Source organism: Phacochoerus africanus, chromosome 7 (genome assembly GCF_016906955.1).
Source record: "Phacochoerus africanus isolate WHEZ1 chromosome 7, ROS_Pafr_v1, whole genome shotgun sequence".
NCBI lineage: Eukaryota > Metazoa > Chordata > Mammalia > Artiodactyla > Suidae > Phacochoerus > Phacochoerus africanus.
The window spans coordinates 5679892-5693156 of NC_062550.1; the positions used below are offsets into that span (position 1 = coordinate 5679892).

Here is a 13265-nt window from a genome sequence, read left to right on the forward strand (position 1 = left end):
AAGGGACAGGCTGGTCAGTGTTGCCTGCTCCGGGCACAGCCCCACCCTGGCTGAGGCCAGTGGAGGACCACACTTGGGGCCCGAGCAGAGCCTGGGGCCATTGGACCAGGCTGACTGCACCTGGGCTGAGTTTTGAGGATATGTAGGCAGTGGACAGCGCCTTCTCCCTCAGCTGAAGCCCACACCTGCCGCCTGCGCTCGGCTGGCCAGTGTCACCTGCTCCACCCCGTGCAGGCCACCTCCCCTCGACGGGGTCTTGGAAGGTCCCGAGATGTGTAGGGAGGCTCTGGCTGATCCAGCCTCGTCTGGCCGTCACAGCCCAGACAGACCCAGCAAGAGGACGAGCCCCTCACCCACCCACGGCCAGGGGTCCCACCCAAGCGAAAAGGCCACTGCCAGGAGGTTAAAAACTTTATTTGGCTTATAAAATTCCACATTCTGAGAGCAAGCAGTGCAGAAAGCGCGGGACGCTGTTTCTGGGGCAGGAGCTCAGCCTGGAGCACCTCTGAATCGGCTGGTGACCCCCTGGGCTGAGACCAGACAGACAGGCAGCCCAGGGGCCACCGTCACCGGCAACACTGGACATGCAGCGGCTGCGGTCCTTGGAGGCCGGGGCACTCTCACTCCGAGGGCCGGCGGCCACCACGGCGGCCCTGGTTGTCCCGCCACACGCAGTAGTTGAGCGTGGCCGCGAAGGCCAGCCAGGCCAGGTAGGGGTACAGCAGGCGGGCGGCCAGAGGGCTCACCTGATACCAGGCCACCGCCGTGGCTGCTGCCACTCCACCCGTCAGCACGAGGTCCACCAGGGCCTGCGGGGACACAGAGGAGGGAGGACAGGGAGGCCTGAGGCTCTGGGTACCCACAGGGCCCACCGCCACTGGGCCTGAGGGAACACTGCATCCCGCCCTAAGTGGCCCGGCCAAGCCCCTCCCCCTCCTCTGCCTCAGTTTCCTCGTCTGTAAAATGGGAAGAATCACCCTGTCTGACACGCTGTGTGCGGGGGTGCACAGCACCAGGTGTATTGGGGGGTCCCTAAGCCCAAGCTGGCAACCCCATCCAGCTTCAACCTGACCCTGTCTGGGCTGGGATGTCCCATGTCCCCAAGGGAGGGGCCACCTCCAGGGACCAGGGAGATAAGGCAAGGCCACACTTACCCAACCCATTTGTCGGGCGCCAAAGAAGAGGGGAGGCCATGCCCAGTTCAGAGCCAGCTGCCCAGCGTAGAGGCCCAGAGGAACCACAGCCTCCTCCGAGAAGCCCCCCAGCTCTTTCCAGATCATGTAGGAGCCATACCTGAAACAGAGGCTGCTGGTCAGGGCACCCACAGAAGAGGCCAGGAGCCTCCCCGCAGCAAAGGGACGACACAGTGACGGCCCAGGCATGCCCTGCCTCTGACTGCTGTGTGACCTCAGGAAAGTTGCTTAACCTGTCTGGGCCTTTGTTTCTCACAGGGTTTGCTATAAGGATTCTAGTTAACAGATTGGCAGGACTTCCTTTGTATCTCAGCAGGAACAAACCCGACTAATATCCATGAGGATGCGTGTTGGATCCCTGGCCCTGCTCAGTGGGTTAAGGATCTGGCGTTGCCGTGAGCTGTGGTATAGGTCGCACTCGAGCTCGGATCTGGTGTGGCTGTGGCTGTGGTGTAGGCCAGCAGCTGTAGCTCTGATTCGACCCCTAGCCTGGGACTTCCATATGCCACAGGTACAGCCCTAAAAAAGCAAAAAACAAAAAAAAAACAAAAAAATAAAAAAATACAATGGGAGTTCTCGTCGTGGCTCAACGGTTAACAGATATGACTGGCATTCATGAGGTTGCAGGTTCAATCCCTGGCCTTGCTCAGAGGGTTAAGGATCTGGTGTTGACGTGAGCTGTGGTGTAGGTCGCAGACCCAGCTCGGATCCTGCATTGCTATGGCTGGGGTGTAGGCTGGCAGCTGCAGCTCCAATTCAACCCCTAGCCTGGGAAGCTCCGTATGCCACGGGTGCGGCCCTAAAAAGCAAAACAAAACAAACAAAAACATTGGCAGTGCCTAGGGTAGGACCTGGACACTCAATAAATATCAGACGTCATTATCATCATCAGTGCCTTAGAGGGGGAAGCACTTAAGGTATGCTAAGTGAACCGGATGGGACATTTGGACTGGGCCTTAAAGTTTGAATATGAGTTTGCCAGGGGTGGCAGCAAAGGCTTGGCGGCATGAGGCCCTGAGTCAGCCTGTGTTACCGTTGAGGTCTGGCATTGGGGGGGTGGGAGGCGCCGGGAGCTCTTAGGGTCACAAGGGGAACAATGCCACCGCCAATAACCATAGCTAATGCCCTCCAGCAATTACATGTGCTCTAGCTCTTTCCAAGCATTAACTTCATTCTCATGATAATGCCCTGAGGGGGCCAGTGCTAATACCCCTTCTTACAGGTGCAGAAACTGAGGCCCAGAGGGGTAAAGTGCTGGGCTGGCGGTCAAGAGAAGAGTCAGGATTCGAACCCAGGTGGTCTAAGATCACGGCCTGGGCTCTTCACCCTGTGAGGGTTTGACCTTATCAGGGCCAGGGGGAGCCTGCCAGGCTTCTGAAAAGAGAGGCTTTGGCTTTATGTTCTATCGGGATCTCGGTGGCGGTGGGGAGGCCCAGAGGCTGGAGCAAGAGGAGGCACAAACAGTGGTGCCTGGGCCAGGATGGAGAGGAGAAAGCAGGATGCAGGAAGAGCTGCAGCCGTTCTGGGCAGGGCAGAGGGTGGGGTCCAGGTGACACCCAGATTCCGAGGGCCATCATATTCCCATCGAAACTCTGGGGCATCAGCCTGATGTCTGTTTCTTGCACCCTGGGTGCTGGCACCTGCAGTCCCACCCCACACTGGGCTGGCAGAGAACCAGCCTACGGGGTTCGGGGATCCTTCCAGAAGAGAGAGGGAAGCCGACCTGTCTCCTGGGTGTGGTTCCCAATGCAGCCACCAGGGGGCACCCCCTTACCCAGTCCTGCTTTTCCCCAATGGCAATTCCTGGGAGACCTGTGTCCTTGGGAGGTCCCCTGTCAAAATTAGCCGAGACAAAGCCTGGCACTGAGTAGATGCTCAACAAATGGCAGCTACTATGACTGCGGCTGTTGTCTCTGCTATTGATCTTGGAAGCCTCCATATGGACACGTCTGAACTTTACACACTGAGCCGGCCTCACCCTCCAGTGGGGAAAACAGCCAGAGTGCCAGTGACCCGCCCTTCCCACGAGGCCCCAGAGGAAAAATTCTGGTTGTGTAACCAACGGGCTTTCTCTACCTCGCTGGCCAAACCCACCGGGAAACGGTGCCGGCTGCCCCAGGAAGACCCGGACCGTTCCAGGTCGGGAGGAGAAGCTCTGCCCTCGGGCCTGGGCCTCCCGCTCCCCGCCTGCAGGTGGACAGGCCAGTCCCACGCCCACCTACCCCATGGCCGAGTAGAGTGTGCCCCAGATGGGGGCCAGTGTCCAGTGCGGCGGGTGCCACGAGGGCTTCTGCAGGCCGGCGTACCACTGGAGGCCCTTTCCGAGGACATTGCGCGAGCTCAGGAAGCCCCCCAGGCTGGGCACCAGCGTGAAGCCCACAGCGGGCACCCAGGGTGGGGCCATTGCTGCTGCAGCTGCTGTTCTGGAAAGCTCTGGAAGAGAAGACAGGGCTAGGGTGAGAGGCGGGGAAAAGCTGGTCCCTCCCTGATACCCAGGACCACGGAGGTGGTGGGCGGGAAGGGACAGTCAAGTGCTTAAGGCTGGTGAGGGCCCCTCAGCGGCTCTGAGAGTCTGGCAGGGCTCAGGGCAAGAAAGGCCTGGTCAGAGTTTCCGCTGCGGTGCAACGGGTCCAGTGGCATCTTGGGAGCACTAGGATGCAGGTTCCATCCCGGCCAAAAAAAAGAAAAAGAAAAAAGAAAGGCCTCTGTTCCAGGCTTGGGTGCTGCACTGCCAGGGCTGGAGCCCCCAGGACAGGGGCAAAGGGCACCCAGTCTCTCCATTATGCTCGTTGGCCACGGCCCTTGCCTGGCAGCCCAAGTCTCCACTGAGGATCTACTAAAGGCCCGGCAATGTTTGAGGTTCCAGGCAAGCTGGGTTCATTGGCGCTGAGTCCAGCCACACAGTAAGGGGGGCTACAGGCTGGCGTCGGGAACCAGCTCTGCCTGGACCTGCTGTGGGACCCCCAGTCTGTCGGCACCCCCCACAGGGCCTCGGTTTCCCCATCACAAAATGACGGGACCAGGGTCCTGCCAACACGCCGTGACTCTAGTTGGAGAAGCCAGGGGTGTCTGTAGGAGATAAGAAGTCGCACAGCCACTTGGCTCAGCAAAGTGGCAGCACGGCCTGCTAGGTGGGGGCTGGGCAGCAGAAGAGGCTGAGGCCTCAGCAAGGGCACCCAGACCCGGGATCAGACAGAAGATGGTGCTGGAAGGACAAGGAGCCCTTCCTCCTGGGGACCCAGGAGGGGACGTGCTCGGAGTGGGGGATGGGGGGAGGCTCGAGGCAGGCCAGCGGGCGTGGATGGGGCCGCCAGTGCCAGGAAGAGGCAGTGCCCATCTGGAGGCAGTGGGGAGTCTGTGGGGCTTCGGAGCAAAGGGCGAAGGCTACTAGGGGCAGAAGGGGCAGCAGCTGGCCTGGGGCTCTGCGGAGCTCCAAGAAATGCAGAAGCAACCTCAGTGCCAACACTGGGCACCGTTAAGGAAGCCTCAACCCCCAAATCCAAATGTTTATTTTATTGTAGTTTTATTTTCGGCCGTGCCTGTGGCATGTGGAAGTTCCCAGGCCAGGGATCAAACCCGCGCCACAGGAACCACGGGAGCCCCTGCAGTGACAACACAGGAGCCTGAAGCCACTGCCTTAGGGCACTGCAGTTTTTATTGCCTATTGTTTTTGGTTAAACGAAATGATACTCATATAAGACCCCAGGAGAACTCCTCGGAAGACTCTTTAACAATGTGAAAATTGTCCTCAATACAACCTTAAGTAGAGAAAGCACAATATAAAATTGACTAAGAAGGATCCCAATTTTAGCAAAAGATAGATAACAAGGACATGCATTTGATTTTATTTTTGGTCTTTTGTTTTTTTAGGGCCGCACCCACAGCATATGGAAGTTCCCAGGCTAAGGGTCCAATCGGAGCTACAGCTGTCAGCCTACACCACAGCCACAGCAACGCGGGATCCAAGCCACATCTGCGAGCTATACCACAGCTCGCGGCAACACCGGATCCTTAACCCACTGAGCAAGGCCAGGGATCGAACCCACAACCCCATGGTTACTAGTCAGGTTCGTTAACCACTGAGCCACAGCAGGAACTCCAAGATATGCATTTAAAGACTAACAAATGCCTGAGCATGTTAGCCTCCAGCAGAAAGCTAGCATTTCCTGGGGGCGTGGCTGTGAGCCTGGCCCAGGCCCAGCCCCAACCTGAACACTGTCCCTCAATCCTCATCCTGGGGGGGGGGGGGGCCCACCTTATCCCATCCGCCCACCAGGGGTGCAGAGCCATGGGAGGTGCTGCCCAGGGCCCCTCCATAAGCGGGTAGTTTGGAGTCTAAGGCTGCACTTGGCCGTGGGATTCAGGATCATCACCTTGACGTCATCGTCCACATTTTCTTTTTCTTCCTTCCTCTCTTCCTCTCTCTCTTTCTCTCTCTTTTTACAGCTGCACCTGCCGCACATGGAAGTTCCCAGACTAAGGGTCGAACTGGAGCTGCAGCTGCTGGCCTACACCACAGCCGCAGCAATGCGGGATCTGAGCTGCATCGCCGACCTGCGCCACCCCTTGCAGCAATGCCGGATCCTTAACCCACTGAGCAAGGCCGGGGATCAAACCCGCATCCTCATGAATACTAGTCTGGTTCTTAACCTGCTGAGCCTCCATAGGAACTCCTCGCCCTGGTGTTCTCATCCCAGGGGCAAACCCCAGTCCAATCATGAGAGGATGACACGACGCCAGACGGAGCGAACTTGACAAGTCAATACCTGAGCTGCACGCTTCAAAAGGGTCAAGGCCATGAAAGGCAAGGAAGGACGGATGAAGGGACATATCACCTACGGCAGACGATGGAAGAAAAACCACAGCTAAACGCAGTGTGGCCTCCTGGACTGATGCCACAACGAAGCACACAAATGGGGATCACCCGCGTGGAGTTAGGGTCCCAGTTCCATGAGGGGAAGCTGGATGGAAGGTGTGCGGGTGGGCACACTGCATCACCTCTGCAGCAAGTCTAAAAGTAGCTCAAAACGAAGCCTTACGAGTTCCCACTGGGGCTCAGTGGGTTAAGAACCTGACTAGTATCCATGAGGTTGCAGGTTTCATCCCTGTCCTTGCTCAGTGGGTTAAGGACCCGGTGTTGCCGTGAGCAGAAGCGGCTCCCATCTGGTGTTGCTGTGGCGGTGGCAGTATAGGCTGGTGGCTACAGCTCTGAGTCGACCCATAGCCTGGGAACTTCCATAGGCAGTGGCTGTGGCCCTAAAACGACCAAAAAAAAAAAAAAGCATTAAAGAAAAGGATCCTGGTTTGGACCTGACGTTGCACAGCCCGTATTTTTTCTCAACATACTCCCCCCTGCAGGGTCCCTGCCCCCCAGCCCGGGCCCCAGACGCCCCACCTGCCACCAAGGCCCCTTGGAGCCTCCACTCTCAGCACATCCCTCCTGCTCTGCCACCCCAGTGGCTATTGTTTTTTATTTCCTATTGTTTTTGATTAAATGGAATGAAAGTCAAAGAACAAGATGAATCACTTTACGGTGCAGGACTCAGTGGCATTTGACACATGCCTAATGTCGCGCAACCTTCTAGATCAAGTTCCAAGATGTTCCCATCACCCCAAAGACCCGCTCCCCATGAGCGGGCACTCCTCCCGCCTCCCCCACTCCCAGTGCCTGGCCACCAGTACCCCGCTTTCTGTCTCTGTGGATTTACCTTCTGGACATTTCACAAAAATGCATTCATACAATTTGTGCCCTTTGGGGTCTGGCTTCTTTCACTGAGCGTGTTTTCAAGAGTCACCCACATCATAGCCTGTGTCCATACTTGTCCCCAAGGTTTTGTGGGCAGAATCCTCAGTGTGCCCGCTGATCCATCCGCAGGGTCCCGCACCCCAGCCCCTTGCGGTACAGAACAAACGGAGGCCCACCAGGGGGTGGTGGCCCTCCCAGGGCCACAGTGACAGAGCAGGGCCCACGGCTCCTGCCCGCACTTCCTGCTTGCATGGCCCACATTCAAGTGCCCCTGGCCAAGGGGGTGGGAGGGTCTGCCCAGGCTGAGGGTCAGAAAACAGGTGGGTCAGAGGCCCTGCGGGGAGAGAGCCCAGGCAGGGAGCTTCCTGGGGCCTCGTGGGGACTGCCAGGTTCCCGAATCACTCGATTAGGGGACCCGCCAAGCTGAGTCACGCTGGGCAGGGCTGGGCAGGGCAGCTGGCCCAGGCAGGCCAGAGAGATCCGCTCTGCGATGGGGCCCCAGGGAGGGTCGGGGAGGGCCGGGGAGTGCAGAAGGCCAAGAAAGGAGCTCAGACAGAGGAGCAAAGCCGCCTACCTGCCCTTGATTTCTTTTTCTTTCTTTCTTTCTTTCTTTCTTTTTTTTTTTTTTTTTTTTTTTTTTTTGCTTTTTAGGGCCACACCTGCAGCATATGGAGGTTCCCAGACTAGGGGTCCAATCTGAGCTGCAGCTGCCGGCCTACACCACAGCCACAACAACACAGGATCCGAGCCGCATTTGTGAGCTACACCATGGCTCACAGCAATGCTGGATCCTTAACCTACTGAGCGGGGCCAGAGCTTGAACCTGAATTCTCATGGATACTAGTTGGATTCGTTCCCGCTGCACCATGACGGGGACTCCCCTTTATTTCTGTTTCAGGCAGAAGGTGACTAAGAGCCCAATTCTCGGCTCTGCCTCCAATTTTCTTGGTGAACCCGGGCCACAGCGCCTCTTTGGGCCCCAGTTTCCCCCCATGTCAGGTGGGCACGACCTCCCCGCCTGCTTCATGGGACCCTGGGGAGGCGCAATGGAGACCAGGGGGCGTGGGGGTCAGTACGGGGGCCGCTCATGCCCCCAGAAGCATCAGCAGCCACGTGGCGCAGACCCAAGGCCGGGAAAACGTCAGCCAGTCGGTCACTGGACACTCAGTGGGTGAAAATGCTTCACAAAAGGCCCCACCCTGGGCCACCTCCGGCCTGGGCCACCGACAGGGAGGCCTCTGAGACAGAGGCCAAGCAGGGCAGGGGGGGGCGCTCAGGACCTGGGGTCAGAAGGTTCTAGGCCGCTGGGAAGTGAACAACGGGGGTGGAGACTTGGCAGAGGGCCAGACTGGGCTCATCTCAGGTCACCTTTGCTTCACTTACTCTTTGTTGCCGTTGTTGTCTTTTCAGGGCCACACCCTCGGCATGTGGAGGTTCTCAGGCAAGGAGTCAACTGGAGCTGCAGCTGCCAGCCTACACCACAGCCACAGCAATTCGGGATCTGAGCCATGTCTGCAAGCTACACCACAGCTCTCGGCAATGCTGGATTTTTTTTAACCCACTCAGTGAGGCCAGGGATCGAACCCACATCCTCATGGATACTAGTTGGGTTTGTTACCGCTGAGCTACAGTAGGAACTCCTGTTTCACTTACTCTTCCCAGCAGCCGCAGAGGAGGGGCCCGCTGCTTCTCTGCAGGGCCCTGAGTCACACAGCCTCTCGGCCACCACGGTGGACTCATCACCAACCCCACTTTATTTATTTATTTATTTATTTATTTTTCTTTTTGCCTTTTCTAGGGCTGCTCCCATGGCATATGGAGGTTCCTAGGCTAGGGGTGTAATCAGAGCTGTAGCTGCCGGCCTATGCCACAACCACAGCAAAGCGGGGATCCAATCTGCATGAGACCTACACCACAGCTCATGGCAATGCCGGATCCTTAACCCACTGAGCAAGGCCAGGGATCAAACCTGCAACTTCATGGTTCCTAGACGGAACCATGCGCGGAACCAGTCGTTAACCACTGCGCCACGACGGGAACTCCCATCCCCACTTTCCAGATGAAGAAACTGAGGCACAAGGAGTCACAGAACTTTCCAGGTCTGGGTGACCCCAAAACCCACGACACTCCTCCAGTCCCTGATCTGGGCGTCAGCTGGCCTCCCCTCTGGGCCACACAGCCAGTCACCATGATGACAATGACAGCTGTGTCACCGTCCCTCTCTCAGCTTCCCCTTTCACCCCACAAGGCACTTCAGGCTCATCCCAGAAGCCTTCAGGGCCCAGGGCTCCCCTCCTTCCCCTCTGTACGCAGCTCATCCTGGGCCTTTATCTCCTTCAAGCCACCACCGTGGTTCCAGGGACTTGATTTAAGGATCTTTTTTTTTTTCTTTTCTTTTTAAAAGACTCAGAGCTAATCCTCTTCATAAAAATCTCTGTTAACCGTTTTCATTATGAATGTAGCCAGTGTAACAGACGACACGCCTGCAAGGACCTCCATCCTGGCGGTCTCGGATGGGGGGGCAGGGGGTGACAAAGGGCAATTGGCTTTCTGGAGAACGATGATTTTGAAGCCCTAGCGCTTGCTCAGGCACTGCTTGCACAATCATAAGCCAAGTATAAGAAAATAGAAATAAGAGTCAGAAACAAAAGAATGGAAAGTCCAAAAAGTGGGCTTCCCCCCCCCCATCGGTCCCACCCCTCCCCAGACTGAGCCAGTCACTGTTAACAGTTTCTGGCAGATTCAGCCGGATACCATTCCGTCACAGCCAGACACAAATGTGGACACACACACACGCACACGCTCGCACCCCAGGCAGAGAAAGTGGGCCCCGGGCACTGCGGAGGAAGCAGTGCTTTGGAGTCAGACCACAGCGTTTGAACCCCAGCTGCCCTGCTCTGTGACCCGGGGGGCAGTTTCCCTTTCCTTTCTTCTCAGCTTCTTTCCCGACTAGTGGACAAGGGCTACTGCTTCTGGGAGCAACACTGCTGCCCAGTGTGGGGGTGGAAGGTGGAGGGGGTGGAGTCCCCTCTGCCCCACAGACTCCTGGGCTTTTGGCCCACATTCTGGCCGCTGAGTCTTTTGGCCGTGGGCCTGCTGTGTGCCGGGCACCCTGGGCGGTGCTCCTTGTACGCTGCCTCCTCTAGCATCCTCTCCCTGTAATGACCCTTTGGGAGCAGCCTCAGTCACACATCCGTAGGGGAGCTCAAGTCCTGCCCCTCTGGCCGTCCATTCCAGCGCACGTAGCTGGTACCAGGTACAGTCATGTGTGGGCAGGCCAGTCCCAACCCAGGCCAGACCACAGGCATCTGCCCAGCTAACCCTGACACTCAACAGTGTGTTCACAGCAGACAGTTAGGAGACAGAGTAGAGGGTCCCCCAAGAAAGAGACCCAGGCATGGCTTTCTGGACACAAGAGAAGACATTTTTAGGCCTAAGCCATTTTGTAATCAAAGGCTGGCCACACTGCTCACTCTTGAACAGGTCTCAGTAATAACGATTTTTTTTTTTGTCACATCTGTATCAGTAATAATGATCTTAAGGGAATGAAAGCAAGATTGTTACCAGGCAAAAGAGGTGAACAAGAGCGAAGATCATAAATCAGTTATGAAGACTCCCAGTTCTGTCTCAATGGCAAAGGTTAGCTTGAAGCACGCACGTGTTTGAGCTGTTTTGCAGAATTTAAACTCCTTGCAGTGCTCAACCACCAAATCAACTGGAAACTAAGGGACAAGGTTTTTTGTTTTTTTTTTTTCGTCTTTTTGTCTTTTTGCCTTTTCTAGGGCTGCTCCCACGGCATGTGGAGGTTCCCAGGCTAGGGGTCTAATTGGAGCTGGAGCCACCAGCCTACGCCAGAGCCAGAGCAACGCTGGATCCCAGCCGTGTCTGCGACCCACACCACAGCTCACAGCATCACCGGATCCTTAACCCACTGAGCAAGGGCAGGGACCGAACCCACAACCTCATGGTTCCTAGTTGGATTCGTTAACCACTGCGCCACGACGGGAACGCCTAAGGGACAAGATGTTGATCTTTGCTGACCCTCCAGTCAACTGAAACTTGGACTCTGTAGGCCTTTGCCCCAATTCTATGCAGAATTCTCCTCTGCTCAAGCCCCCGTGAAAATACATACGCCAGCCAAACCCCCTCATGAATATGTATGCACTCTTAGCTTAAAATTTCCCAGGTTTTGTTGTCTGGGGAGACACTGCTTTGGGAGAGGACCCCCCCCCTCCCCCCGCCTTGTTCTCCTTATTTCTTGCAGGTAGCAAATCCTTCCTTTTCTCCTGCACTTTGGCTTGGTTGTGTCTTTAGGCAAAGACACCCAAGACGAACCCAGTTTTCAGGTAACACCACGACCCCTCCCACCCGTGCTCCGAGTTCCTATGCAGCAGAGGCAGGGGACAGGCAAGTCCCAGGGGCTGCTCCGCCCACACTGGGCTCCGTGCAGGCTGTGATGCGCCTGAGCACTGGACAGGGATCTGGGGATGCGGTCCTAAGTCTCCGCGGGGCATTAACTCGCTTTGGACAAATAACCTCCCCTATCCGGCCTGGGTTTCCTCCTCTAGAAATGGGGTGTCTCAAGTGCATCAAGAGTGGATCAATGTCAGTCTCCCTAGCATTTTGTGATCCTTGGGGTACCCGGTTGAGGTGGCCCGCCCAGGGCCGCTCAGCTACGGAATAAGCGGGAAGGGGGGTGTCCGGCCCCTCCCGCCGCTCTGTTTCCCGCGCGGGGTGTGGCGGGGCGGGGTTCCCCAAGTTTCCCCCTTCCGCGCCCCCAATCCCGCTGGAATCCGGCTGCGTAGGAGCAACGACCGCGGAGACCAGGGTTGGGGTCACTTTTTGTCGCCCCTGGGGGCCGACCCGATGGCTCGGTCCCTAGCGCTGCCCCGCGGCCACCCCCTCCATCCCCGCCACCTCCCGCCGCAGTTTCCCTTGGTGCCCCGCGCCGGCGGGCAGGCGCTGTCGGAGGGAGGGGGGGTCTCTCCCGCGCAGCCCCCTGTCCGCCACGCCCTCGGCGCCCGGTCTCCACTCACCAGCGACAAGGACTCGCTCCGGGAAGGGTACTGCGCGGCGGAGGTGGCGGCCGCGGCCCGGGCCCGCCCCGCCCCGCCCCGCCCTCGAGGCCCCGCCCAGGACACCCCGCCCCGTCCTCGAGGCCCCGCCCGACCTGGCTGGAAGTTTGGGTGCTCCCTGGTCGGGTCTTCTCCCTCTCAGCATGACCGCTGCGATGGGCGGACCCAGCCAGTGCTGCAGGCAGGTCGCTTCTCTTGAGCCTCATTTTTCCCATCTGTAAATTGGGACCGCAGAGACTGATCTCAGAGAGGGGAATGACGTGGCCTGATGGCAAAGCCCTGAACGTCCTCCGGCACCGCAGCCCTGGCCCCCCACCTCCGGAGAAGCACACTTTGGCTTTACTTGTTGCCCCCGGGCAGGAGGTAGCACTCCCCTTAGTCCTGGCTTAGCCGCTTTGTGGCCAGCTCTCTGCCCCCATCTCCTCATCTGTAAAGTGGGTGCAACATCGTGGGACTAAGGAGGATACCACAGACGCCTGGCACCCACGGATCCTCACAGCCCAGAGCTGGCCTCCAGTTTGCCAGGGTCACCTTGATGGGACAGCATGTCCAGCCTTGAGCACCCCACCTCTTCATCTGTACGTGCTTTTTTTTTTTTTTTTTTGCTTTTTTAGGGCCTCACGCATGGCATATGGATTCCCCCAGGCAAGAGGTCAAATTAGAACTACAGCAGCTGGCCTACACCACAGCCACAGCAATGCAGGATCCAAGCTGCCGTCTGCAACCTACACCATAGCTCACGGCAACGCCAGATCCTTAACCCACTGAGCAAGGCCAGGGATCAAACCCCCAACCTCATGCCTAGTCAAATCTGGGAACACCCTGCACGTGTTGCTTTATTACTATAGCCCAGGGCCTGTTGCAGCCCCTGGTTAACGTGGCCAGGCAGGGCCCCCCGCCCCCCGCCCCACATAAGGGAACCACAGGTGCCCAAACTGGTTTCTGGGGGGCCAAGGGGAACTGTGCGTGCTTCTCCTAGGCCGTGGTCTGACTGTCCTAGGCCCTGGCATTTTTGCTTTCATGGGCCTCTTCTGCCTTTGACTGCCTTGCTATAAAGATGAGTGTAATCCAAGACTATCTTTGTCTTCCGATAAGTGATCGAGGAGTTCCTGTTGTGGCTCAGAGGGTTAAACACTCGACTAGTATCCATGAGGAGGAGGGTTCAGTGGGTTAAGAATCTGGAGTAGGTCACAGATGCGGCTCAGATCTGCTGTGGCTGTGGCTGTGGCTGTGGCGTAGGCTGGCTGCTAG

General features: G+C 57.5%; 1 protein-coding gene across 1 annotated transcript; it reads right to left on the minus strand.

Annotated features, from left to right (window-relative positions):
• Positions 1-398: 398 nt before the first annotated feature.
• TSPO (translocator protein) lies at positions 399-12046 on the minus strand. Its single transcript, XM_047786053.1, has 4 exons — positions 11976-12046; positions 3416-3626; positions 1155-1293; positions 399-809 (listed from the first exon to the last, which is right to left on the minus strand). The coding sequence occupies exons 2-4, from the start codon at positions 3595-3597 to the stop codon at positions 621-623; spliced, it is 510 nt and encodes a 169-aa protein (XP_047642009.1). The 5' UTR covers positions 3598-3626; positions 11976-12046; the 3' UTR covers positions 399-620.
• Positions 12047-13265: the final 1219 nt, after the last annotated feature.